General features: G+C 43.6%; 1 protein-coding gene across 1 annotated transcript in view; it reads left to right on the top strand.

Moving 5' to 3' along the window:
* Window positions 1–1,561: 1,561 nt before the first annotated feature.
* The window catches only part of SGCD (sarcoglycan delta), a 203,764-nt gene continuing 180,997 nt past the window's right edge, over window positions 1,562–24,328 (top strand). Inside the window, exons 1-2 of the mRNA XM_077824280.1 lie at window positions 1,562–1,687; window positions 12,913–13,098. Of these exons, the coding sequence (XP_077680406.1) occupies window positions 12,913–13,098 (186 nt within the window). The 5' untranslated portion in view covers window positions 1,562–1,687. The remainder of the gene's footprint in view (window positions 1,688–12,912; window positions 13,099–24,328) is intronic.

Below are 24,328 nucleotides of genomic sequence, written 5' to 3'. Positions count from 1 at the left end.
TAGTTCACCCATCTTATTATTTAGACTTCTAGCATTTGTAAATAAGCACTTCAAAAACTTGTCACTTTTTAGCTGTCTGCCATTACATGAAGTAATTGAATGGGACTTTTGTCATTTGATTGTTTCTCATCAGATCCTACCTGTATTTTATCATCTTCCATCCTCTCCTCTTTACTAGGACCTAGAGAATCTCCATTAATAGATCCCCTCTCCCCCCGCAAGGAATGCCTCTGTCCAAACCACGTACTCCTCTGCATCTGTGTGCTTTCCCTCAGCCCTTAGTTTAAAAACTGTGGACCTGATCCGAAGCCCACTAAAGTCAGTGGACTTACCGTTGACTGCAATGGGCATTGGATCAGACCATATACAAGCCTCTCACTTACAAGGGTTGTATACTTTTGACTCTTGACTGTGTTTATGTCTCATATAAACACTCCAACTGGACTATGCGCCTCAGTAACTCACGGAAAAGAATAAACTGATGAAATTGGTCTACATGGTTTAGAAAGAGAATGTGAAGGGAAAAAATATTACTCTCTCTCTTTAAACTGTCTCTTTTCTGTATTGTTACCTTGACAACTCTGCTGCTGTTTTTCATCTTTGGTGGGACTTAACAGTGGTGAAAGAGGGGGACATCCATGTATGTTTCCACATCTACTCCAGCCTCCTTCACAGGCACGTGTCAATTACAGGGCATCTAAAGCAACAGAAAACCTTGTTCATTATGTTGACCTATGGTGTCATCTGGAAATTATTACAGATACTAAGAACTGGGACCCATTTTGATTAAAGGTACAACATTATGTCTTTTTGTTTAAGCCAAGATCACAGTTAGGTTAATTTCCTGGAAGAAGAGATCCAAAGTGCTTTAAATATTTTTCAGGGTTTAGCACAGCTCGAGAGCAGAGAGGAATGAAAGTGCTTGAAAAATAATTGTATTATTTTTGGTATAAGCAGCTACAGGAGTGTATGTCAAGATTAGGGCACAGCTCTGATGTGCTGAGCTGAATCTAGAGAGGATAAAAATATCCTTTCTTTTCTTGCAATTGAAATTTCACGAGAGGCAGAGGCAAAGGTAAGGGGAATGTGCTGGAGAATTGAAATTTGAATCACTATCTTCCTTTGCTTTTATTAGTGCTGGGAAAGCTGCCTGCTAACCTAGGTCAGCCCAAGACCGTTGATACCGGCAAAACGTTAAGAAATATTAGAAATATTAGCTGCCAAACCTACCAGTCTCAAGAAAAGTTGGTGCAGAAAATGACTCTAACGTTCAAATTTGTTGCCAAAATGGCTTGCGTGATAGTTGCAAACAAAAGACATGCATTACCCCCCCGCCCCAGGCTCAGTGCAGGGGTGTGTCGGGGGGAAGGGTTCTTGAATGCAAAACACATGTGTTTTCAATTGATATCTGGAGCCAGACCAGTAGCTGTAACTTGGCCTGACAAAGCCTTATTGAAGTACAGGCCGAGTGTAGTTTCAAAGCAGTTAGAAAAAGAACGGGAATGCTGTTCAGGAAATTCTTCAGGCATGGGCAGGGACTTGGCTGCAATTCCGCTGTTGGAAAATCTGACAGGGGCAGCTTCTGAACACAGGATAGGCCTCGTGCTGTTCTGAAAGCAACAGTGCATCTTCTTGTACACCCCCAGCACACGCCACGATTGTATATTTTGCATCTGGCGACTGAGAGGTAAGAGGGACATTGTTCGTTCTCTGTACAATTGGTTTGATTTGCTGTTCTTTTGTTCTGGTGCAGGAGAAGCTGTTTCCTTTCAGCAAATGGTTTAGAGAGGAAGAATTTGGGAATATGCGATTGTGGCACGTTTGCTAAAGAATCCCACTAGTTTTGGGTAGGGTGTCAGTTTCTTTCTAACTTTTCTTTCATGCTAATCCTGCAGACCAGACAATTCAACTCTTGCCACTGCTTGTGCAGAGATTTGCAGACACACTGACCAAATGTTTCCCAACTTTTGTTTTCCTAAGGCAAGTCTGAGTGCAGCCAAAGAGAGCATTTTAAGGGCATCAGCATATGTCTGTGTAACAAAAAGACAAGACAAAAAGTACCGTAGTCCAAATGCAGTCAGTGGATATTATACACAGCACATTGTCTGCAGTGGTAATAAATGCATATGTAAAGTAGCATTTTTGATGGGCTTGGGGGGTGTAGGGATTGGCTATTGCTAAGTGTTCCTGCTATGGATTCACCAAATAATATATCTAGATTGTTAGAACAGGAGGTAATCCTATGCCAATCATCACTTTACGATTTTTCAGCAATGTTTTTCTCTTTTCCAATATTTGCTTCTGTATTTGGTAGAGCACCAGCCAAATAAAGCACACTAGAGAACACAAAACCCAGTCGAGGAGATTAGAACTAAAGACTTTAATTTAACTTGCGTTTCTGTTCTAGCTGTACATTTTCTTAGGATTAAGCTTCTTTCCAAGAATAACTAAGACACATTAATGACAAATAATATCCCTGTTTAGCAGACTGCCAGATTTGTTCTTTACTCCCTCATCCTCTCCGTTGCAGCATTAAAGCCGGAGGCTTTCCTCTGTCGTGATAGCATCTCCTTCTATGCAGTGTTTGTGTCTGGAAGTTAGGGTACAGCATGTTTGCCAGAGCTGATGAAAATGTCAGAAGGGCATGTTCTTTTCTAGCTTCAGCCTGCCTCGCCTCAGACACTCTCCAAGCTGACGTATGATGTGCTGAGGAAGCTTTTGAGCCATGCTATATAGTAGGGTTAAAAAGAGAGGGTAAGATTGCACTGTGTTACCAAAAGGGACGGGGCAAACGTGGGGCTGAGTCAACTGCAGTTCAGGAAAATAGACCCAGAGCCTGCTTTTCCTGTTGGCCAGTAGGACCCAACATACAGTAGCCAAGTGGCCTCTCCCTTCGGTGACCCACGGCATTCTGAATAATGAAATGAGGTTGATCACCAAAGCTGATCGAGCTCAGTGTGGGATTGGCCGGAGCCTCGCTCTGTGTCGCCAATGAAGAACTGCTTTGTAGGCTGAACCAGAACAAGGCTGGAACCCATGGGTAGATGCAGTGGTGTAAAGTAGATAGTAGATTTGTGCTTTGAATGAATTAGCTACTGGCTAAATTTTGGGCAGCTCTGGGGGGTGCATCACTCCATGAAAGAGCCAGTCTAACCGAGCGCAGAGAGGCAACCAACACACCCATGTACTCCCTAGCTTCAGAACTTGGGGGAGAGGGGATTTATGGGGGAGGTGTGGCAGCTTCCTCACTGGCTGTACTAGCTGCTGCTTCTTTCTTTGCTGGAGGCTGTGTGCAGACTCAGGCAGATCTCGGTGCATAGGTTATGTCCAGGTCACGTGTTCAAGATTTCCTTTGCAACCAGGAGGGCTTGAAACATATTCTTTTAAACTGAAACTCCTGCAGCATCTGAGGATAAACTATTGCATTTGCTGGAAAAGGTGACATCCCAAGATAGAAGGAAATGCAGCAACCTGTAGCTGCATTAGCAACAGCTGTGTCCAACGTGGATTCTGGAGTAGCAGCTAGAGAGAAAAGATTCATGTGACCTTGTTCAGATTTTCATTTGGTCCATCAGCAGAGAGACATTGGTTTAAAACAAAGGCTTGTGCAGTTCACTGAGCAAGGTGAACACCTCTTTGAAGGATGGGGGTCACCTGTAGTTACTATGGAAATTACATTTGCACTCAAGATTTTAAAATAAGATGGCTGGAAGGGAGGAGGAGCTGGATTCCAGAGACTATCAAGAGATGAATCTGTGTTGAGTCCATTTACATCAAGAGTTTTCAAAATAGAGCTTGGGGGATTTGAAAATTTTTGAGCTATCAACAAATATTCCTGTTCCGAATTGGGACAGAGTTGAAATCTTGGAATTTCTGAAAACGGAACTTCACTCCCCCCCGTCACCATCCTCCCCAAAAAAAACCCTGGTTTGGGTCATTCAAAAGTTTCTTTTGATAATTTTGAAACTGGTTGTTTTGATTTTGACCATTTTAATTTTTAAAAACTTTTTAAAAATTCTAATAAGCTTAGTTTTTGAACCAAAAAGTAATTTTGAACAGACAGTTAGTATTCTTCATTCTGAAAATTTCAAAATGTTCTGTTTTGACAATTTCAAATGTTTTAAAATGTTTTTTTTTTCTGAGTTGACAAATTCATCAAAACCGACCTCCTCCCATGAAAAGTTTCGGTTTTGACAAATTGGTATATTTTGACCAAAAAAAAAAAAAAAAAAAAGTTGTGACAAAACTTTATTTCAGAGGATTGTGGAGGAAGAGAGAGGTTAGTGCACAAAGTAGATCAGTGATTAAGTTTTCTGACTGTGGAGACAGAGATATCCTTACACTTGCCAGAATCAGGATGGGTATTTTAAAGAGCATAATGTCCTTTGATCACAGTGAAACTCACCAATCAGGGTTACTGAAAAAGAAATAAAAGGTTCCCTAAGAATCAGTTGTTTCCCCAAACCACTCCATGCACCTCACAGTTATGAATACAAGCAGATGTGCAATGAGCAGAGAATGAACTAGACAGTGTTGTAGAAAACAGACATAGGAGTAAAATGTCTTGGGATATATTTCACTCTTGTATCTGCTTCTCGTTGTTCAAGCTGTGGTAGGCAAGCTGGAGGCTGGAATTTATTGCTGCTTTCTAGATTCTTAGTGGAGGAGGCTTGTACTATGGTTTGTCCCAGGTATAAACAATGCATGTTAATTGGAATGGGTTTTGTAAACGGTTCTGGCTAATGATACTAATGGGTTAATGAGCTGAGGAGAGGGGAGCAGGTGAAAGGGAGAGTGCTTCATGGCTAGAGGGATACCATTGATAGAGAAAATATGGTTTCTTGGTAGCTCAAAACTGCATTGTCTGAGCCAAATTCTGTTCTCAGCTGTGCATAGGAAATTCACATTGCTTTGCACACCATGGTGATGAGCACTATATAAAAGCCTAGACAGTGTTACATGCATATATTGAGGACAGAATTTGGCTTTAATGCCGCCGAATAGAACCTCTGGGGACAAGTGAAAACAGCTACATTATGGCCGGGTGTCTTAATCTAAAGTACAAAAGAGGTCTTTATTGCACTCGTAATAATGTTGGAGGTCCAAGTGCTCTGATGGAATATCTTTTGCCAGTGCATAGTTCTGTTGTGGCAAATGTACCAAATTCATCTGTTTAACTTCTTTGAGCAGCTTTGCTGGAATTACACCTGAGAGGCATTTGATCCAGAGTGTTTGGAACTGTATTTTTTTGTCTGTGCGAAAATCCATGAAAGGCTTGTGGGGAGAAAGAGAACAGCTTTGAAACTGCTCTGTTGTGACTCACCCTGGGCTCACTGCTTTTCTTGGGGCACCTGTTTCATTCACAAAGAGTGAAGCTGAATGCAGGTTAGGTTGAACAAGTGGAACTTTATTAAACCCTGTGCATGGCTCCTTCGCTGTGGCTGAGTTGCTTCCAGAGTCACTCCCCACATTTCCTATTCTGCTGGTGTCCCTCGATAACAGTCACTCCAGCAAACACGGCCCCTCTGACTCCATTTCCTCTGATCATGGTACAGCACTTGCAGCTGTAGGAAATTAACTAAACCTGCACTTGTGTACAGTTTTCATTATGACAGGTATCACCTGGAGAAAACAAGAAGGAAGTAGTTGTGTATAGGAATGTAACCACATGGTAAAGAATGTGGTTTGATGCCATAGTTTGCTCCCTGTGCAAGCTGCTTAAGACTTTGTTAGGTCAGACAATAAACTTCCTCCGACCGTAAGACACACAGGCCTGGATGAGTCACTGTGTTTGAATGCAGCAGTGGCATAAAGGGGAATACAATGCATGACTGACCTGTGGAACTCACTGCCACAAGATATCAAAGCAAGATTTTAAAAAAAGGATTAGATGTTTATATGGGTGCTGCGGGTGTTTGTCCCTGCCTGCTGTATGGTTTGGAAATGGTGGATCATAGAGACATGGAAGAAAAGAAGATACAGGTAGTAGCAAATAATATATTGAGGTGATTGGCAGGCAAGTGGAGGTTAAACAGAGCATGCATGGGAGAAATTAGAGGGAAGATGAACTTGGGACTCCCAGTAATAGACTGGAGAGCACACGTTTAAGGTGAGTTGGACATTTGATAAAAATGGGAGAAGAATGCCAGCAAAGAAAGCATGGGAGGAAAAGGATCAAAAGAAAGGACATAGAAGTCTGAAAAAAGAACAGGAGTACTTGTGGCACCTTAGAGACTAACAAATTTATCTGAGCATACGTGAGCTACAGCCCACTTTATCAGTCTTCATAGAAGACTGAGGATATGATGGAAAGACTCTACCAAGAGAAGTTTGAAGAGAAAAGGACGGGAACTCCAAGACCTACAGGAAAGAGTGGCAAAGAATCGTGGGCAGCTCTGACCCCGTGTAAACGGGAAAAGGAATCGAGAAGTGAAAAAAAGTGATTATACATTTGTATAGATAATTAGAACATCCATAGTTACATAAAACAGGTTCAGCTATAAAAGAGGTATAAATCCTCATGCTTCAGGATATAAACCCACCATTAGTTGTCTGGGCTTATAAAGGAACTTCCTCTATGGCCATTTATGCAATAATTATCTATTATGGGAATTTTTCCACCTTCCTCTGCTAATGGTCTTTGGGATAGCAGTTCCCTTGTCCCTATGCTGAAGACCATTCTGTAAATCAGTAGAACTACTGGGGATTAGAATTTAAAAGATCCTTGATCAGTCCACTAACTCATGCAAACTCAGTCAAATACATAAATATCCTGCAAAAGTATTGAGCCTGTTTTGTAGCTCCAGCCTCTGATTCATATGCATTTGTTTTGTGCGAACAAACAACGTGTAAGCTCAAATGGCTGTTTTGCCCACTTCGATCGTCACAGGGAAATTGCAGGGACAAATGCTGCCTCTCTCAAATCCCATGGCGTTCCAGATCAGGAGCCCTTCTTGCAAATGAGTGTGGGATCTAAGACGGTCAGCACCTTTTATCACAGACAGTGATATTTAAGAACATCAAGAACAGACAGTTGTTTGGAAAGGTTGAGAGTCACTGCTTTAGCTCATCTGCCATCCCTCCTGCATGCGGATAACTTAAGCGATCTTTGCAGTCAGCTCTGTGGAGATTGTATAGTCCCTTCTGGATCCATCCCATATATGGACACAAAATAACATAACACTTATTTGGCAGTGTTTAACTGACGCCCATTTTGAGCTTAAACCCCGAGCAGTCTAGTTTGGCCAGTGTTGTAGAATGATATTAGTATAGTAAATTAGAGGAGAAGCTGCTTCTGCCTCAGTTCTTCACTTCAGCAAGCAGCTCTTTACAGTTCTGAACAGATGAGTGGGTCAGTATCGGAGCAGGTCGTTTCCAAGAATGCTGGTGAGATTGCAGTGACAGAAGATGCAGGCCTCCCAATGGAGGCAGAACTCCCCTGCCCTCAGTGTATTTCCTTTCAGTTTGAAATCATTTTGGTGCAAAACATTAATCATTTAGGCACTGATAAAAGAAAACCCCCCTGGCACAGGAATGGCATTGATTCCTCCTCCTGGGACTCACTCCATTCTGAGCCCCGATTTAGCCAACACAGCTTTCCCCGCCTGTAAATCTGCAGGAAATCTGATGACACTGGGGTTTCCAACGGAAATGTGTGCTTATTAGATTTTTTTTTAAAATCCTTCCCTGTAAAGATAAAAGAACTCCTGTTCAATAAATTGATAATGCAGATACTGCAGCCAGAGCAAGACTAGCTCCAGCTGCATGAAACAGGAAATCAGCAATCTGCTATTTCCACGCAAGCTGGGCTTGATAAAAGCGAGAAGGCGCATGTAAGACTGTAACTAATGAGACATGGTGTGATTTATAGAAAGTGGTTTCTATTTATTTTTTTATTTGCGATCCCTTTCGGCCGAGTCTGCCTTCGGCAATCCTCAGCCCATAACAACTGTTACAAAGGCCTCTGCAGATACCAAGGCCTTGCTGCAAAAACTTGCAGGGAGCAATCTGTGTGGAACTCTCCCAGGGGCCTTTAAAAGTATGTCTATCCCCTGCTCTTGTGTGCATCCTCTCGCTAGCTCTCAGCGAGCCAGCACAGGTATAAATAGAGATGAGAGCTGATGCGAGTATGCATACATGAGCTGCAGGATCAGACCCCTAGCTTGTAGTGTAGACTTAGCCTGAGAAGTAAATAAAGCTGTCTCATTCTGGGCCTGATCTTCAGCCCATTAAGTCAGGGGAAAAGCTCCCATGGCTTCAATGGACTTTAGATCAGACCCTATTTGAGGTATATAATCTGGTATAAGGAGTCTCTAGGGTATACAGCTAATACTGAGGGTAAGGCTGTCTGAGGCAAAACCGAAAAGTTGTAAAGAGCAGCCACTGCAGTTCTGTATTTTAAGCAGGGTTGTAAGTGTGGCAATGATTGTCTGATACTCCACGCAAGTGTCTTGAAACCCAACGTGTGGAAAGGTGGGGCACTTTAATGCTGACATATTCAGTGGGTATGTTACTTCTCTATTTTTGCCACTTCTGTTAGAATATTAATTTTTCACACACTAACGTACAGTCAAACACTAGGCATGCCTATCCTTTCTCGAAACAAAAACCAAAAAAAACCTAAAAGGTCAACAAATAAACCCTCCTCTGAATTTTCCTTTACAAATCAGTATTATGTATTTATAAAGGAAGAATCCTTGCAAAACAAAACACTCTTTTCAGATAATACTGTCTCTTGTGGTGCTTAGCTTGCTGCTTCATGTTTAAGTTGGGAGAAATTGCCAAGATGTAAACTATAACTAGCATATTTCTCTCTCCCACATAGAGTTAGAATATTGATAGCAGATGCCTCTTGCTGCTTTTGCAGTTGCCTTGCAAAGCTTTTCATTCTACTCATTTGTTAATATCCCTCAGCTCTGTAAGTCCACCAGTATTTCTTTTCCTCTAGATAAAGGACAATCTGAACATTTTGTTTTGTTTTCAGTGCAGTACATTCCTTCTCTATGAATCCTATGTTATGTTCTTGTTATAAATGTAGGGTTTGTTAGTACTTCAGTGGCCACATGCATGCTGCAGTACTGTACATGATACATCACTGTTTAGAAGAGAGCTGCACAACAGGTTTGATGTGAACCACAGAAACCCTCAAAATCGGCCTGTTCCTGTTGCTATGTGCTGTTCCCATAGAAATCTCTTGGTGTCTGCACGTTTACCTAAGCTGGACGTGACATTTTCCCCACTCTCTGAATCAAAGCAAAAAAAAAAAAAAAAAGGAGGAAACTTTTTTGCAATGTACAGAGAGTTTGGAGCTGGATTGAAGTCAAGTGTTGAAGTCATATGGTACTTGTATTTGGTTCATTGACTGGCTGAGCCTACAGCATGATTCGATAGGTTAGAGAGACAGTTCAGTGTTTCCAAGGGAGAGAGAGGTTGCATTTAGTGTGTACTTTCCAGGTTACCCTGTTTAGGGTTCCCAACTTTCTATTCTCAGAAAACCGAACAACCCTGCCCTATCCCTCTGCTGAGGCCCCGCCCATGCCCCATCCCTTCTCCAAGGCCCCGCCCCCCACTCACTCCATCCCCCTCTGTCGCTCGCTCTCCTCACCCTTCCTCAGTTGCTCATTTTCACCAGGCTGGCTCAGGGAGTGGGAGTGCGGGAGGGGGTGAGGGCTCCAGCTGGGGTGCGGCCTCTGAAGTGGGGCCAGGGATGAGGGGTTTGGGGTGCAGGAGGGGGCTCTGGGCTCTGGGGTGAAGCTGCCTGGTTCAGAGTATGGGGGGGCTCTGGGCTGAGGCAGAGGGTTGGGGTGTCAGAGGAGGTATGGGCTCTGGGCTAGGGGTGCAGGTTCCAGGGTGGGGCCAGAAATGAGGGGTTCAGGTTGCGGAGGGGAGGGCTCTGATATGGGGCTGGGGATGAGGGGTTTGGGGTGCAGGAGGGGGCTCCTCACACTATATTTAAGTGTATTTTTGCAAGGGAAATCACAGACTCTTTGTCTCTGGGTTTATCTACCTTCTAGAGACATAGATTCCAGCTTCTGGATTGCTCTTAGATATCACTGCCTGGGAATGGCTATTTTTACTGACTGACATTTCTGCACCTCACATGATTCTAGGCTTAGTTTTGCAAGGAAATATAGTCCTCGTGTCTGAAAGATAGTAAACTAAATCTTGCCGCTGAGCAGGGCTCAAAGGTAGGCAGAGGAGATTATACTGTGTTGCCTGGTTGAGTCTTGTGATAGTTGGTGTTTTACATAAAGCCCCACCTCCTGGAGCCATGTTATTACTTAAGAATCAGCTCTCATTGGTGTTTTTTTTAAGCAAATGTCTAGCCCTCCAGGTTGTGGAGAAAAGTTTGAAAATGTGACCCAAGTGTACTCTCAGCTTAAAAACTAGAAGGCAAATAACCCCCCCCCCCCCGGCCAATATTTATTATTTTCAAAATCTTGTGATTTTTAAACCAATCTCACCTTTTTGGGGGCCCGACTCATGAATTTTGAATGCTTGAGTTGACAGTACAGACGCTAAGCCACCTTAACAGAGCCAGGGGCTGAACCTTTCATTGGTATGAGTTGGAGGGGTACAAAATGGATGAGTATAGTGACTCAGAGCCTAGGTGTGAGGTGTAATGAAGGAGGAGGGAAAGCCTGTTGATCCCTCACTCTGTGAATTAAAAGCTACTATTTAGCCATCCTGTTTCCCATCCCAGCACGCACATGATACGAAAAGTTGGCTCAAAGGCCAGAGAGTGGCAATGATTCCTAAACTAGACCCTTTCAGACTCCCTCCTAGCATTGCCATCACCTGTGTCCTGTGCTGTGGGGGAGAGCACAAAATGGCCAGATAGCTCCAGCTTTACAGCAATGAGTTGTTCCGTTGCCAAAGATGCACCATGAACTTCAGCCCTGAAGCAAATGGAGTTACACGAAGGAGGAATTTGCCCCACAGGGACTCATGGTGGGCTCTGCACCGGTACCTCCCGAGGACTATGCCTTAATAACACAGTCTGGCCCCGGGAATACAAAAGCTCTCAGCCAAAGCTCCTCCTAAAAGCCAGCAAATACCCTAATAGTGGTAATAAAGATGCTGCTACCAAATGACTTCTCACTTCCATTAGGTTTTTGTTCTCACCATCTTGTATGGAGGAGGACTTATGTCACTTCATCCTCTGTTGCACCTTTTGTAATTCATGTAAAACAAAGACTGACGGAAGAAGTAGCGAGCAAGGAGGCAGTGACCTTGAGTCTGTAGCTCCAGAGAGCTCCCGGTATCCTCTTAGTCTGTCTCTAGCAGGCTAATTGCAAAACATTCAGCCAACGACTTGGTGTTAGGAATTTTCAGTTATCCAGGGATGGTTTAGATAATCCTTAGTCCTGCCTCAGTGCAGGGGAATGGACCTGTTGAGGTCCCTTCCATTCCGACATTTCCATGATTCTGTGGTCTTCAGCGTGTGCCTGCAGGCCTGCAAACATAAGAAGCAGTTCCCTGGGGAAATCCTATGAAATGGTTGCAAAACAAGTCAGGAAACTTTTGTCCAGCAGTAGTTTAGTTCACCAGGCAGTGCTCCCACCGTGGTTAGGACGTTAAGGGCCAGAGTGTGACAACCGTTATAATGTGTGCACAGGGGTGTACAAGGAGCATGCGTGCACACACTCACGTGCGTTCTCTTACACCTGAAGGGCTCTTGCCAGCACCTCCTACAGGAGCAGTCCCTGTGCAACCTCCGTGATTTGGAAGAGCAGAGGTTGCTCCTTCATCTCTTGGGAGGAAGATACCAGAAAGAAGGTGCAAAGGGGCACAGGAAGCCAGCGTGTTGGAGCTGGCAATGGCTAATGCAACACTGCCCACCCCCTCTGTGCCCAGGAAAGCACCAGAGAGATCATGCCTCAGGCAAGCATAAACTCTTTGGTGCTCCTGCTGAAGGGGTGCAGACCTGCATGGCTCCCTGCTCAGGACTGTGGCATATATGCTTCATTCTAATCCTGTGACCATAATTGTGCACCCCTTACACATGGGAGCCTTTACTCATGCTAGAAGTCCCATTGAAGTCCACGGGAGAGTTTTGCACGGGTAAGAAACTAAGGGTTGCGCCACCAAGCTCCTCCTTGGTGGAATCAAAAAATCGGTGCGTTTTGCAGGAACACCACAAAGCTGGTGTTCTGAGACACTTTAGTAACTACACCCACTTCCTTTCCTCTCTCCTCTCTTTTATCTCCAAGACCCTTGCATGGCTTTCCCAGTGTGCTGCCACAAACAGGCAGTGCATCCCTGTCCGGCAAAGCAAGTGTAAGTGGCAGAGCCAGCAATAACAGAAACCTCCGTTCGATGTAAATCTTTCGGCAGTAATTTGATTGGGGATGCGCAGCTGGAGAACTTCACATTTTAAGTTTCCCCGGTGCAAGGGGTGGGGAGTAGGGAGAAATCAAGACGCCAAACGCCTCCCCCTTCTCCTTTTTCTTGGCCACCAAGAATAATTCTGTTTTGAGATGATTTTTTTTTTAATGAAAGCCTCTGAGAAGTAATATTGCATCTTCAAACCAAACTGCTGAACTCGACTTCTTTTACCAAGCGCATGCAAAAATATTACTCTCCGGATTTTGAAAGGGCCCGGAGTGCCTGCCTTGCGAAAACCGGAGCTGCTAAGAGAGTCACTGGAGAGTGGTCTCGATGGGAAGCCCTTACACAGTGTGCGCTTCTGTAAAAACTGTATTGTGATGTATATAAAATGAGCTGTGAAAGGAACAACACAGAAACAAGCCACAGGGAGAGGCACTGTCCAGCTGGTAATTTCTGAATTTAAAAATGCTCTAACCAGCATAGATCCATGTCCCAAGACAAGTCATTCTCACAAGACATTTCTCACCATCTGATTCGTCCTGCAGCATACCGGTCATGCTTATTTTTCTGTGCTTGTTTCAGATGCCCCAGGAACAGTATGCACACAGGAGCGCCATGCAGAGCTCGGAAGGCCCGCAGGTATACAAAGTGGGGATTTACGGCTGGAGGAAGAGATGCCTCTATTTCTTTGTGCTACTCCTAATGATTTTAATCCTGGTGAACCTTGCCATGACCATCTGGATTCTCAAGGTTATGAACTTCACAATTGTAAGTAGGGGTTGCCAAAACGGGGAGTGGATATTTGGGGAGGCCAGTAGAATTTCTTTCAGGCATCATAGATAAGATACAGCTTAATGGTGTTTGGGTTCCCAAGGAACACATTATGGGCCAAGTGTGAAGATCCTCAGTAATCTACTTCATCTCCTGGAGAGGGATTCTCAAGGCTGTATGCAGTTTTATCAAGCCTAGACATTCAAAAAGCATGTGTTAGGTCCCCCAAAATAATGAAATTGGCTGAAAAATCATATTTGAAAACATGATAGATTTGGGATGGTTTTTACTTGTTATTTGTCTCTGTTTCTGAGCCTTTTTGCGTCACATTTTTCAGCTTTTCTTCCTGAGGGCTAGAAGCTTTTTTTTTTTTTTTAATGAAAGATGTGATTCGAACGTAATTACATCTCCAGAAACTGAGGCTTTATGAAAAACACCAAAAAATTGTGTAACTTCTGAGAAAATAAGAGCTGGCCATATTGCATATCTTATTTATATGAAATTAGTAGAGTGTCGTCTGTTCCTCTGGATGCAGGAGTTTCCATCTGGTTCTCCTGTTAATACGTTAAGCAGGAGTTACCTGCTGACTGGGACCCAGATATAGGGCCCAATCCAACTCCCACAAAGTTCAATGGATAAACTCCTGTCAAACTTAATGGGAGATCTACTACGCAGGGATCCATTTCACCCTCTGGAGCCAGTTCTATTTACGCTCTTTTGTGAGGAGTTAACTTGTGCATAGACCTTTAGTGGGCCCTCTGCATGGGAGTGAGTTTCACCTATAGTACACGTGGAAATAGACTAAAAGTCAGCATACAGTGAAACATCGCACCATGACACACTAAATCCACATATCAGGAAGTTCTGTTATAAAGCCACTTATCGTACGCCAGTTGATAAGTCAGCTGAGCAGAGTAATAATGATAGGATTACTTCTTGAGGAAGGGAGAACTTTGTCAAGCTGATCAGGTGGAAATTGATTAGGAGCATCAAGGTCTTTAGGAGGAGCTAACTTTGAAAATGTAACCACAGAGCTATCTCATGGGAGAGCTGGCAAGATCAGATTCCACCTGGTCAGTTTCTTAGATCTGTGGGTCCTGATGTGAGTAGCACTTTTGAAGAATCTCATCTTTCTTTTTCCCCTTTCTTCACTTGATTCTGTCCAAGCTCTGATCAGCCCTAACCTACGTTATCTCTTTGACAGTCAGTGAGAGGCTGAGTAAATTTATTGTATCCAACAGACTAACTACTATGCCATTATAATTTGTCGCGCTCAATATTCTCTAACAATTGCACTTTCAAGATGTACAGTAAATGGCAATGCCTACGTACTGCATGTGTGCTTTGGGAGCAAAACATTTTAAAGCAATAATCTAGAAGAAATTAGCTATTATCCACAGTTAACTAAGGGGTGAGCCAAACTTAGGAGTGAGTAAAGCTTTACCAAGCCAGTTATTTACTTTGATGGGATTAGTGCCATTATTAAGTAAAACTTGTGTCTTCTTATAGTAATACATTTTAGAAAATAGCTGCTGGGACATGAATTTTGCTGCAGTGTTGGAAAACTTATCCCAGCTATTAATACCTGGTTGTAAGCCAGTGTTCTAACTCATCAGCCTATGCACCAAAGAACACTCGCCAGCCACTGGATTTCAGTCCTGTTTTCTTCAGAGACTCAGCTTTATTTCTGCAAAATAACATCAGTTCAACACATCAATCGTATCCTTTTTCCCTGGCCAGGGTCTTCTGCAGGGGCCTATCTATGCCCAATCCCTCTGTCTGTGAGTCTAGGCGAGCCTCTACTTCCTTCTTGATTATACTCTGCTGGGCATCTGCTTGATATGTAAACTGGGTTCTTCCTCCTGACCCAGGGACTCTTGCAGGAGCCTGCCTACAGCTCTCCAGCTCAACTGAGCTACTTGCTGGCTTGTATGAAGAAGAGGTGATCTTCAAGCTATCACCTGATTCCTGGCCTTACAGCATCAGTGAATTGGTCACAGGTAGGGCTAGGCCCAACTCCCCTTAAAAGGCCAGCCACTCTGTGACACTGGTTTTGTACCAGTCCCAGGGTACAATAGATTCCAATAGGTATTTAATTCATTCATTTTCATAACATGTAAGTTTAGTAGGCAGTGAACAGTCTGTGTTGATGATAATACAGGCTATAAATCCTGAAGCCTGAAAGGGGAACTTTTTGGTAGGGGTTTGTAAAACCTATGCTCAGGTATAAGGAGATAAGTTTGAATCACGCCATGAAATGAAATGCATGTACACCAATATGCATGTACACCAATATCCAAACTGTGTCACAGACACAAAGCCACACAACCCAGGGGAATGCTGTGTTTCAGTGGGCACAGTACTTTCAATTTTTACTTTTGCTCCCAAGCATTGCAGCCCCAGATAGGTGTGTGTGACCCGGAGTGAATGAATCAGTCCCTGAGGAAAGAGTTCACTACTATTAGGTATCCGTGTAGAATCAGTTCTGTTACCCAACTGTCCGAGATGGGGTCTGGTCCAGAAACACACACATTTTTGGAGTCCTTTCCTCTCCCCTCCCACGCTCTTTTTCTCCTAGTCTATGAATGGGTGGGGCCAGTGAGTCATGTTTCATGTGCCAAGTGCTAGGTAATAACATGAGAGGATTCCATTCTTATTAAATTAAACTGGCTCACTATTAAATCAATTATGTAGGAACTGCTCAAACTGCAGTTTATCCCCACCCCCTCCTTGTCATATGCATGACGCACAGAATGCCTGGTGTCTTTTCCAGACATTTCCCTTCTGCAACCCATGATCTTCCCTCCAAGTTCCATGAAGGTTGCTACAAGGCAGGGCATGTGTTTTAGAGATGGAGGTTTGAAGTCCTGCCTGGATCTTTCTCCTCTGGTGTACCTGTTCCAGTTCTCACCGCTGAATGCAGAATGATAATGGCATGTCTGCAATCCCCAAAAGGACGATGTGTTTCTGTTGTAAAGACAAAACTCTGTGTTGAAGGAGGAGATTTGTCATCTGCAGCAAAGGAAGAAGCACTGCTGAGTGGGGAGGAGGTTTTTTGGCCTTTGCCTGGTAGGCAGTGAATGAGGATATTGATCTGAGCAAGGCTGGCCCCTGAGAAAGACATTGCTGTGGCAGAAGCTTTTAACACTGCAAAGGAATTCTCAGAGTTTCCCTGAAGGAGAACTTAATCCTTCTGCCTGCAAGCTCTTTTGATAGGTGTTGGTGTCCCCAAGCCGGGGCAGACCAGCTCTCTGACTTCCACGGTGAACAGCTCTTGCTCCAGACTGAAGCTGGTGAGAAGCACCTGTGGGAGAGGATAGCTGAACCTGATGGCAATGAGGCATTAAAGCAGCTGGCATGGCTGTCCCTGCTGGTTTGGTAGGGATCTGGCAGATTCACGTGGATGGGTTGCTGAGGGAAGTTCTGGCTCTGCCTGGTGTTGTGTCCTGATGCTGGAACAGAGAGAGTCGGGTGAAGCCAAGGAGACAGCACTGAAAACAGACAAGGAACAAACAGACGTGGTGGGTCCAGGCTCCTGCAGCCACTGCACTTCCTAGGGCTCTGCACCACTGCGTTGCAGAGCATTACAAGCTGTGTGTGTCGGAGGGCGGAGCTGCATCTGAGTTGCCCCGATGGGAAGTCTTCCTTTTCGGAAAACCCCTTTAAGGATCTCTGCACTAAATATATTTAGGGTCAATTTTAATTTTTAAATAATGAATGGAGTAAAATTCTCCAGCTAGTGGCTGCAGATAGGCAAAAGCCTTAATTTTCCCCTGCTCTGGTACAAGGAGGTGAGGGTCATTCTAGGGAGGCAAAACAATTTAGGCAGGACGTTAGCCACAGAACCTGACAGGTCTGAGCTACCTGCAGGGAGGAGGGACATCCCTTTGGCAGGCTGCCAGCCCTTCCAGAAGTAGGAGAAAGTTGTTCTTCGAGAGCTTGCTCATGTCGACTCCATTCTAGGTTTGTGCATGCCCAGGTATGCCGTTGTCTGAACTTTTTTGCCTTAGCGGTATCCGTAGGGCTGGCTCTGGCGCCCCCTGGAGTCCCGTGCTCATGCACCAGCATGTATGAGGTGCCACCGGCCCTACACCCTCTCAATTCCTTCTTACCGCCCATGATGTTTGGTAGGAGTGCCTTCCTCTTGCTTTGCAAGTGTGATAGTGGTTCTATTGCCTACTGGTGATTCTCTTGTATGTAGTTGATAGATAGTAATTAAGTGTTAAGTGTGACAGGTTTCAGAGTAGCAGCCGGGTTAGTCTGTATTCGCAAAAAGAAAAGGAGGACTTTTGGCACCTTAGAGACTAACAAATTTATTTGAGCATAAGCTTTCGTGAGCTACAGCTCACTTCATCGGATGCATCCGATGAAGTGAGCTGTAGCTCACGAAAGCTTATGCTCAAATAAATTTGTTGCATCCGATGAAGTGAGCTGTAGCTCACGAAAGCTTATGCTCAAATAAATTTGTTAGTCTCTAAGGTGCCACAAGTCCTCCTTTTCTTTTTGTTAAGTGTGAGAAGTTACTAGTTTGTTAGAGTCCCAGCAGGGACTTTGCCCCAGGTGGGGCATGGCCCAGTCCCCGGGCTTCAAACCATGCTACACTTGTGGTAAGCCTATGTCAGTTAGTGAGCCTCATAGCATTTGGCTAAAGTGTTTGGGGGAGTCACACACAAAAGAAAAGTGCAAAATCTGAAAGAATTTCAGGCCAAGGACCCAGAAGGAGCGGGATATTCGCCTAAGAGCCCTCCTCATGGAGGCCACACTTCACCTGGCGTCCCCTTCTCACCCCGCAGCTCTCCCCATAGAGCTCCAGTGACCTGAGCTCCACAGGGAAGTCCTTGCAATACAATGAGTGCACATTATATCCAGCAGGTCTGTTCATTGCACAGCAAACCTTCTGCTGGAGAAACCTCAGGGGTGTAATGAATGCTGATAATTGAGAGTGGGGAAGGGAAGGGGGGGGAACCCCTTCCCAAAGCAGAGCTGTTCTTATGGAGATAACAATCTGCTCCATTTGCACCAAATCAAGTGAAATACCTTTTGCACTTCTTTAATCCCACCTACTCCTTTCCCCCCATTCATGGCTTGCAGAGGCATGCTTCCCAATGCAGCCCTTTATAAAATCCAAGTCTTAGCTGCGGGACATTTGAACACTAGTGCTATTGAATAAAGAGTGCTTAACTCATGTAATTTGGTATTTTGTAAGGTTAAATGTTCGAAGGTTTAAAACAGAAACGAAATATCTGCACTTCTCTTTTTGCAGACTGATTTAAACAGCAATTCCATGTTCACGCGGGGCCTGTTTTCCATGGCCTTGCATCTGGGGAAGTCATTCACGCCTGTGCGTAAGATTTGACACCTGGTTTGCACAGCAATGAATGGCTGCACCAGATGCAAAGCAGAGGATAATCAGACCCATGGTGTCCAATGGGCACGTATTCTTATGCCTGTGCAGAGCTGTGTGATGTCAGTGGGCTCTGCAAAGATTCATTCTTGGAGCTCCAATTGCAGGAGTGTAGCCCAAGTTCCTATTTGAGTTCCGCTTTTCATAATGTCTAATAAGGTAGTTCTTAACAATGGACCTTGCTGTTAACTACCTTTAATGAATACACACATACCTATGTACATATATGCTTGGTAGTTAGATGCTAAGGACCTGTGTTTTGACAATTACTGTAATGAATTTAGACCATCTTTAAATAGTGTTCTGTTGTATAAATTTTCAAATATAACAATAAAAGATGTACTTATTTAAGCACACAAGAAAACAGGTTCCTATTTTCAAATAACATGAGGCCAGGTAGGCTCATAAAATGAGGAATGACAAACCATTGGCCACCTTCCACAAGGCTAGAATCAGATGCCTTTTATTGCAAATAATGTAACAGTTTAAAACATTGCCCATGGGGCCCATCTGTGGAGACTCTTGGATAACTGCAAGACAGCTAAATAGAGTTGATAAGAGAGTAATGGCCAATAAGCTGCATTAAATGCCAAATGTCAAACTGCAGTTCTGCTCATAAAGCTAATCAGGATTGGCTCACTGCTTGCTTATGCTCCCCCTGTGTTCCTATTTGTTATAGCCTCAGTCAGTTATTTCATCATATTTTTAGATTGTAAGCTCTTTGGTTAGGGGCTATCTTGTCATATTTGTGTAGAGTGTCTAGTGGCCCTGATCCCTGATTGAGGCCACTAGACACTATCATAATACATATATTTGTTCCAAAGTCATCTTGCAAGATGACAATTCCTGCAAAGCACAGACCCTATAAAATCATTTACAAGGAAACTATTTTGTAACATCCAACTTCCACTGGTCCCTCAAATCAGCACCACAGGGTAAAGCCAGTGTCTCCTTCCAAACGGATGTGTGCCAGCGTCTCTCATCCACATGGGTAGGAGAACCCAAAATATAGGGAGATTAGGTTCCCTGGCCACGATAACGCTCCATCCACACCCTGGGTACATTTCCCCCTGGCACAGGAGGGTGTGACGTTGTTGCATGCAAAGAGCAGAGAGGGAGTTAACGAGTGTTGCGTGGAGATTTCTGCAAGTCCAGGCTGACCTGATTTCTGCAAATCCATACCTGCCGTGTTACATCCTGTGTTCACCTTCTGGGAAATGGAACAAAGGAATTGCCAGACTGCATCAGACTAGTGGTCCATCTAGTTCCATAACCTATCTCCAATAGCGACTAGAATCATAGAATCATAGAGTATCAGGGTTGGAAGGGACCTCAGGAGGTCATCTAGTCCAACTCCCTGCTCAAAGCAGGACCAATCCCCAACTAAATCATCCCAGCCAGGGCTTTATCAAGCCTGACCTTAAAAGAATCCTGCTGTAGGAAATTGAAGTAATCTGCCCATACAAAAGATTCTTGCTAACCCCTGTCAGTCAGAGATTTACCCTAATCATAGCTCACAGAAACTCCCCATTCTCCTTCCTGTGCCCCTCAAGGATTTGTAGGATTTGGGGTCTTTAATACCAGCTTCTGGTATCTCTTAACATTAAACATTGCAGAGGAACAAACCAACACATCTGTTATGTTTTTTGTTTAAATAAATTAAGTCTCATATTAAGCTGAAAATGTATATTTAAATATTGCAAGGGAATTGTTAACAACTTAGAGGTTTCAGAGCAGCAGCCGTGTTAGTCTGAATTCGCAAAAAGAAAAGGAGGACTTGTGGCACCTTAGAGACTAACCAATTTATTTGAGCATAAGCTGTAGCTCACAAAAGCTTATGCTCAAATAAATTTGTTAGTCTCTAAGGTGCCACAAGTCCTCCTCCTCTTTTAACTTAAAGAGGCTAAATGTTGCTGCTGTACGCGATATAAAGGCTAAGTAGTAGTACTATCTTGATTTCTTTATTAAAAGACCATTAAAAAAATGAGCTTTGTAAAGTTGGTTATAAAGAGTTATTTTAATACAATTAGTCCCCCTGGTGTGTAAAGTACCTGCCACATTTTAATTACATGAAAACAGTAGAGTAATAACACAGCAGTGAAGATGGATTAGAGTCAGGAAAACTCATCTCAGCTAATAGGTGGGCTTTTCTCTTCTTAATGGTTTAAAGTAATAGGGTTTGTTTTAATGATTTTTTTTGTTAAAAAATTCTTCTGAATAAAATGTGATCATACAGTCTGGGCTCCCTTGTCACTGGTTTCTCTGGGGTCTCCCAAGAGGTAAGAAGATATTTTGCTCTGCCAGCATTAGAAGCAAAAATACTCAGCCTTGCGGCTTAAAGTTCTCCCTCTATATTTTAGAGCTACTGTAATCAATCAGCTAAAAGTGGTTAGGTTTGGAATTAGATTTAAAGTTGCATCAGCTTTATTGCCGCAGGGGCCACGTTTCTCCCTCTCTCACAAAAATTGTACATTTTCCCCCTCTTAATTCATTTTGTTCTTTTTATAAGATGAGTAATACATTTTTTGAGCTTTTCTACTTGACTCAGGCACTTCGTATATTTCACCTTGTTTCAAGTTCACCTCTCCCCAAGTTCTACAGAACTGCTTCTATAGATGTAAAGGCCCAAATCTTATAAGGCTCCAACCATGACTACAATGCAATGTATGATTCTCTAGTGCAGTGGTTCTCAAACTGTGGGTCGGGACCCCATTTTAGGGGGGTCACCAGCGCCAGCATTAGACAGGGACCCAGGACTGAAGCTGAAACCCGAGCTCCACCCCGGCCCTGGAGTGGCAGTGCCCGGGCTGTGGCCCCCTCTCCCCCCACCCAGGGCAGTGGGGCTCAGTCTCCACCCTCCTCCCGGGGTGATATAGTAGAAGGGGGTTGTCAGAAAGGTGTTGCGTTGCAGTGCAGTGACGTTTGAGAACCCCTACTCTAGTTCTATACAACAATAGAGTCTCATTGAAGTCAATGAGAGTTTTTTCAGGATTTTACCCCATGGATTTTTCCTTGGAATTCTGCACACCAAGTTTTCGTTTACTCCCTGGTAGAATGAGAAATGTTTTTTTTCCTGGTTTCAGAGTAGCAGCCGTGTTAGTCTGTATCCGCAAAAAGAAAAGGAGGACTTGTGGCACCTTAGAGACTGACAAATTTATTTGAGCATAAGCTTTCCGACGAAGTGAGCTGTAGCTCATGAAAGCTTATGCTCAAATAGGTTTTTTTCCTGTTATCAGAGATCAAATCTCCTTGTTGTACCCTGTATGAAAAAGAGGCTCACCTCTAGAGTCTTTTTAAGGGTAAATACAATACTTGTTAGCCTCTAGTCATTTGGTATCTGATGTAGTAGGTGATTTTAATGCACATTTTTGTTAGTAGCTCAACCTTTTCATTACAGAGTTTCTGCCATCCCCGTGGCATATACCATACAGTCACGGTGACCCGCTGCTCTTCAATTCACCTGTTTCTTTTGGCACCTCAATCTCTGACATTGCCTCATTTTTATTACCAAAAAAGAAAAAAAAAAGCCCATCTTCTGGGATTCGCATCTCCCCAACTTCCTCTCTTGTGAAGATTACTGCAAAGAAATCATGTAGTTTGTCAGCAGGGTCCTTATCCTCCTCAGTTGTTCCTTTTATCCCTGATAGTCCAGTGATTCTTTTGCCGCCTTCTTACTTCCAATATACTTAGATAATTACTTCTTGTTTGTTTTCATGCCTTTGGCTATTTGCTCTTCAGATCTCCTGTTCGGGCTCCTAATTTCCTTCTTACACTTCACCTGCCATAGTTTATGCTCTTTTTATTGCTTTTGTGGGCTAAATTGCCATCTTCTGAAGAGTACCTCATTGATTTGAGTAGCTCCTTGAACCTTACTACTAGGCTGAATTCGGTTTTATCTTTAAACATACAAGGGTTGGGGTTTTTGATTGATTGTTATTTGTGTTTGTTAATTAAACAGGATTTCTTTATTTTACCCTCACTAATGACTACATCAAAAGCCAAGTCTCCTTCAGTCCATATTCCTCTATGCTGTCTGTCAATGCCTCTTTCTCATTCTGTCTGGAGCTTCTCTGGACTTTATACAGGTAGGCTGCCGATTTAATTACATAGGTACTACTTTGTGAGTGGATGGTCTTAAATCAGTACAAGAGCTTCTTAAATCATTTCAGTTTAAATCGATTACAGGCTTAAACTAGAGTGATTTAAGACACTCCTAAAACCATTAAGGATTTTCCACACACAGACTTGCTCCCGCATAACTAAATTGGTTTAATATCACTCCTTTTAGTTAAAGTGGTGCAGTTTTGTGTGTAGACCAGGCCTCAGAGGAAAAGATTAGGGACCTCTCCAGCCAGATCTGTGTTTATACATTATCAGCACAACTCACAAGCACGATGCTCCTTCCAGCCACTCAATTACAATCTTACCTGTTTGATTTGGTAGCACTGATATAAATAAGGCAAAGTGTAAGGCCAGATTTCAGAGTAACAGCCGTGTTAGTCTGTATTCGCAAAAAGAAAAGGAGTACTTGTGGCACCTTAGAGACTAACCAATTTATTTGAGCATGAGCTTTCGTGAGCTACATCCAATGAAGTGAGCTGTAGCTCACGAAAGCTCATGCTCAAATAAATTGGTTAGTCTCTAAGGTGCCACAAGTACTCCTTTTCTTTTTGTAAGGCCAGAGAGACTCAGGTCCACAGACTTCAGAGAGTTGAGATTTATTAATCCCAAAATTAACTCCCCAAATTAAATTTAAAAAAGTTTCAAACTGAAAGAAAAATTTCTCATTCACTGGAATTCCCACGCAGTCCAAACTCCTCTGCCATCACTCAAGGGGAGGGTGGTGTACAGAAAGGGAGATTTTGTGATGGGAGCTGCACTGATCAACCTGTTGAATGAAAACGGTCAGTTTAATGATAGAGCAGATTATGCCAGTGATGAGATGTAAAGGGCACGGTGGCTAATACAAAGGAGATCCAGTAATCAAATATATGGAACTTTTTTCTGTGCTTTAAAGCAGATTACAAGGGCAGATATGCCGCCCCCACTCAGTACATTTTCATATGAGAGAATGTGCTGTATCACAAGCCTGCAACACGTGGTGCTTTCAACATGTGCTTGCAGTTCAGTGCATGCATACAGACTTAACGTCTTCTGGCAGATCTGGTATCTAGGCCCAGCTATTGAGTTAGAACAGCCAGGTTCCTGAACATCTACACAGCAAGGAAATACATCACCACCTTAAAAATACATTACTGCTTTGTTTAGTTTCTCCAAGAACAGAGATAAAAATAGAGTGGGAAGGGAGGTGAGGAGCAGGAGATTTGTAATGTGATATGGAGCTTTGGGACTCTGACTCGCCAGTTCATTTCCATCCGGGTCAGCAGTGACTCAAAGTTGTTGTTCTCTGATAACTGTCATAGTCCTGCAGTAGATGAAGGGGACTGATAAGCTAGGAACGGTTCCTAGTGAGATGTGTCCACATCACGACTGTCATCCTTTTTTGCAGCTTTCACCAGAGGGGCACTGATGGGGCGGTATGCCATGTCACCCCCCACCTCCTTCAGGAACATAGACTGATCTGAGACCTCCTTGTTTGTAAACACCACCATCTCGTTGATATAGTGTTTTAATTCCTCCACCAATACATATCAGTATCCTCACACCTTTATGTTGTAGCTCAACTTTCTAACCCCTTCTCCAAAAGATGTGGGGTTGAGGGGGGCTTCAGGTGTCCCTACCGGAGCCAGCAGCCCCAAGCAGCTCAAGGGGCCCCCTATTTGCTTTTTATTATGTGTTGGGGGGGACAAAATATTCCTGTTT

This window comes from Eretmochelys imbricata, chromosome 8 (genome assembly GCF_965152235.1).
Source record: "Eretmochelys imbricata isolate rEreImb1 chromosome 8, rEreImb1.hap1, whole genome shotgun sequence".
Taxonomy (NCBI): domain Eukaryota; kingdom Metazoa; phylum Chordata; order Testudines; family Cheloniidae; genus Eretmochelys; species Eretmochelys imbricata.
Note: the sequence above shows the minus strand (reverse complement) of the source record. Positions and strands in the feature narration are given on the sequence as shown.